We start from the raw sequence: 4,772 nt of genomic DNA on the forward strand, positions 1-4,772 counted from the left end.
GAGATAATTTTGACACAAATTGAAAATTTTAGAAACAAAATTAAATAAAATTAAAAGTTAAGAACTTTTTAAAAAAAAAGACAAACATTCATAACAAAAAAATAAATACTTTACTCTTTAAAATTACTTAGATTTGGTGAATAGATATAATGTGAATAACAACTTTATTAACTAATTAAACCCTTAATTTGTATTGGTGAATGATGAAAATGAGGTTGAAGAACTAACATTCTTTCTGTTGCAAAACACTCGAAACGACTCAAACAGCTCCTTTGATTCTTTGTCATGTGGTCTATCCGTACCTTCTTTCATCTCATAGCTTCTCACTGCAATCACAACCATTATTCAAGTAGTCAATTATAGTAATAACATTAATTAATTAACGTTGTGTGTATCAAACATCAAGCTCATCAAGTTATGGGTTATATTTAGCTAAATAATTATAAATCATCATAATCAATTGTCATACCAAAATCATCTTACTGAAAATTAAATTACCATCAAGTAGTGAAAAAAAAAATATATTGAAGATTTTCATACCTACCAAATTGTTTTAATTTTAGTTTTCCACAAGGATAAAATCGGAAGAAAAGAAGAAGAAAAAAAATCTTATTTTCCAAGCATTAGGGAACTGGAATTATTGGATCTAATTTAACTGTTGCTATGATATGAAAAGTTCCATATGAGAGAAATAATTAAGAAAAAATGATGATTCGCCTAAAAAATAATAATCACAAACTCACTGTCATTATTTTGACATCGATCAGCCGTGCTATTTTGGCTGAAATTATTTTTGATGTAACAATTACAATTAATAGTTGTTCAAAATTGTTTGCAATATATATATATCGAGTTAAAATGTAATTCTCATATTACCTTTTAATTCTGTTTTTACACCATTTTTAAGAAATAATTTTTTATCATCTAGCACATCTGTTCAAATATTTATGACCAAGAAAATCTTGTACTTGAATTATGACACTGTAGTATTCAATAGTTCAATAGCCTCAAAGGCAAAATAAAAAGCCAAACCCCTATATATGCATTTTGCATGCTCAAAAAGGAAAAAAAAACTGCATAACTTTAAAAGATAAATGTTTTCATGACCCAAATTAAGTGCAAGTAGTAGATGATATAGATACAAGATGAAAAAAAAAAAAAGATTTAAATAAAGTACTTACATGGTGAACGACTATTATCTGATGATGATCTTTGCTTAACATGGATGAGTAAGAGATCTTGATCCTTTGGAAGAATATTATCCACTGCCCATTTTGCAGCACTTTGGCTTGTCTTATTATTCTCAATTGCCACAGCAACAACACGCTTTCCATGATTCATCATCGTCATAAGGTTAGACATATCTTCAATAATAATAATAAAACAATAATAATAATGAATAATAATGAAAATAATGATTGTGTTGTTGTTGTTGTTGTTTTTTTTTTTTTTTTTGGTTCAATATAATAACGAATGTTACTGCATACACACATAGTTAGTGTTGTTGCAACATAGTGCTAACAATAATCTTCTTTCTCTTAACCTAATTAGTTTTCATTTTGTTTTGAGATTTCCATATTTGGTTAACATGAATTATTCACACGTATTAACCGTGTAAGATGTATAGTGCTTAATTATTCGGTGATGCTAACACGAAAATAATAATTTAAAGTTACTTTATTCAATTTAATATTTATAATTGTATATATATAACATTTANNNTAGACTGATTTTTATTGTTTTTCAAATATTTTTGTAATTATATAACTGATATACCACGTATACTATCTTAAGCTACTTTCGGTGAAACACAATTAGGTATTAGGTATACATTCTATATGATGTGATTAATTTAACCCAAAAGTTAATCACCTTTCTCGTGTAATTGTTATTATAGATAGAAATATTATGTATGCAAGAAGTGGTAGACAACGTAATTAATTAATTAAACCTAGTTTGCTGTTGTACCCGTTAACGTTGTGCTTATTATTGTTTACCAAAATTTCCCCAAAATACTCAACAATTATTTCCTAAAATTTTACTTATTATGCTTGTTTTCAGAGATATTGGGTCGTTTACTTATCATCAACTATTAAATAAGATATATTTAGTTAAAATTCCATCAAATATTGGGGGTTGAAATCAATGAGAGGTAAAAAATAAATTAAATGAAATGAAATAATATTTTATGATGACCATAGAAAATTAAGGGTATAACTATGGATTGAATGATAGAGAGTAATGTTGATAGCCTGGTTCATAATAAAATCATGGCCCAATTAGTCCAATATTACATTAGAATTAATGCGTCAAACCAAGATCGAGATAAGTCTCAAAGTGGTCTCTAAAGTTGCATTCAAACTTTATAGTAGTCCTTGAACTTAAAAGTTACCCATATTCGTCTCTGAAGTTGCACTTTAGGACTCAGATTCGTCCTTCCGACACATTCCGTCCACCTGGCACCACCGGAAAGCTGATCTGGACTCCTCCGTGATACGCTGGCTAGGTAACGGCTAGCTGACGTGGATCAGTAAACTTTTATGGTGTAATTTGGTCCTAAATCAAAATTAAAAATTTTAATCCCCAAATTTAATCATTATTCTCTTCTCTACAGTAATCCATCTTTTCTCTATAGGCATAGATCTTCATATTCCAAATTCACAAAATTTTTTTTTTGTTTATTTTTAGTTGAAGTATCTTATAACAATAACAACAACTAGAGTCTTCTTAACAACCATTATTTGAATAAGTCTAACTGCTTTTATCCTTTTTTTTTTCTGTAAGAAAGATGGTGAGATTATAACATAAAAAAAAGTTATGTGATATATATAATTAAAGAAATAATGCAAAGTTTAGTTTCTAAAATTGTGAACGTTCATAAAAATTTGTTGACTTTTAAAAATGATTAAATTGATTCCTAAATTCATAAATTGGGAATCTCAACTTATCTCTAATGCTAATATAAAATGTTAAAATGTCAGCATGACATTTGCAAATAAAAAGATGATATCATTAATATTTTAATATGATCAAATTAGTTTCTTAAATTAGTTAATTATATTTATTTTGCTTAATTAGTTTTTTATTAATTAGAGACTAAAATAATAAATATGAAATTAGGTAAATTTTTGCTATTTTTTGTTTCTCTAATATTACCCTTAATTAATTTGAAATACTTATTTAATTATAATAAAATCTTAGACATGTCATTTTAATGGAAATGTCATACAATTTGAAATGGCATAATATAACATTTTATATTAATACTATGTGAATGACAGTTAAATTAGGATGATGCATGGTTATTTTGGAACAGGATTCGAAAGAAAATGTAATGTAATATATAATAATAACCATGTAACTTTTTAATTCCGTAAATACAAGAGATAGATTTTTGTAAAATTATATAAAAATATAAAATTGAATTTTGTAAAATATTTTAATTAAACTAGAGTTAAATGAGTGCATAAAACGTTAAATACAAAGACATAGTATGTGACTTTTAATTAACAAAACATATGCGTGCTTTCAATGAAGTTGTAATTTGTGTGAGATATATTTTCAAAATATGTGAAAAACTATTTTGAAGAGTTACATCTCTTCATAGAGTTGTAACTTAATCAAAAAGTTATGCCTGTTAAAAGGTTGCAACTATTTGAATAGTTATGTCTGTTGAAAGATTGTAACTATTTGAAAAGTTGTGTCTGTTGAGTACGTAGCTGCATGTACTCCGTCTCTATAAATTTCTCTCATTTCATTATTGCTAGTGAATCCATCTCAACACTTTCTTTATGCGCAAAAGAAAGAATAAAGAATATTATTCTGTAAATTATCATTTAGTATAAGGCTTGACTGTGTGAGTGCATAAACAAGTCAAGTGTTCTTCATTGTATCTTACAGAAAATTCGTCAGTAACCCATTTTGCACACCATTGTATATTGGTGGGGGCGAATTAAGTCTAAAGGAAAGTGTGTGTAACACACGCCTTGAAGAATTGCGCTATTTGATTCACTATCCCCTTCTCTCTTAACTCACAATCTTTAGGCTTAATTATTCACCAATAAAACAAAAAATGGTCACCGCATCAATTAAGGAGATGACGTCGGATTTTGTCAAGTTAGAAAGATTTGATGGTGAAAATTTCATACGATGACAAAAGAAGATGTACTTCCTTCTCACAACACTAAAAGTGGCATATGTTCTTACCATACCAAGACCACCAGAAGTTGAAAGGGAGGCCATTGTAAAAACACGAGCCAAGCAAAAATGGGACAACGATGACTACATATGTACCGGGCACATACTCAATGGCATAGCTGATGCACTATTTGATGTCTACCAAAATCAGGGGTGCAGGTACGTATAAATAAAGGGGGGCAATGGCCCCCCAAAATTTTAGTTTTTATTCAAAAAAAAAAATAGTCTGATCCCCCTTTTTGTTATTTCCCATCCCCCTCTCTTTTTGTTCTATCTTTTCCAACTCCCTCCCCCTCTCACTTTTAATTCCTACAAAACCCAGCCCAATAGCCCATTCCCTATCCCTTTTTCTATTTCCCAATCCCTATTCCTTTTTTATTTCCCAACGTATAATCACTAATCAGTTCCCCAATCCCCTTTTTTTATTTTTCAATATACAACAGGTCTCTTCCTCTCCCTCTCTTCCCGCCTTGGCTTTCAAAAAATTTAGGTAACAACTTTTTCTATTCTTCTTCTTCTTTACCTCTTTAATCTTCTTATCTTTTACAATTTTACCTTTTTGACTCTTGACTCTT

The 4,772-nt window shown here is 28.7% G+C and overlaps 2 protein-coding genes across 2 annotated transcripts in view; one reads left to right on the plus strand and one right to left on the minus strand.

Annotated features, from left to right (window-relative positions):
- LOC110272153 overlaps window positions 1–1,379 on the minus strand; it is a 1,825-nt gene extending 446 nt beyond the window's left edge. The window contains exons 1-2 of the mRNA XM_021124019.1: window positions 1,182–1,379; window positions 229–326 (exon numbers count right to left, since the gene is read on the minus strand). Coding sequence (XP_020979678.1) covers window positions 229–326; window positions 1,182–1,362 — 279 coding nt within the window. The 5' untranslated portion in view covers window positions 1,363–1,379. The remainder of the gene's footprint in view (window positions 1–228; window positions 327–1,181) is intronic.
- The window catches only part of LOC107641330, a 4,220-nt gene continuing 3,610 nt past the window's right edge, over window positions 4,163–4,772 (plus strand). Inside the window, exon 1 of the mRNA XM_016344825.1 lies at window positions 4,163–4,356. Coding sequence (XP_016200311.1) covers window positions 4,163–4,356 — 194 coding nt within the window. The remainder of the gene's footprint in view (window positions 4,357–4,772) is intronic.

The sequence above is a fragment of the Arachis ipaensis genome, chromosome B05 (genome assembly GCF_000816755.2).
Source record: "Arachis ipaensis cultivar K30076 chromosome B05, Araip1.1, whole genome shotgun sequence".
NCBI classification, from domain to species: domain Eukaryota; kingdom Viridiplantae; phylum Streptophyta; class Magnoliopsida; order Fabales; family Fabaceae; genus Arachis; species Arachis ipaensis.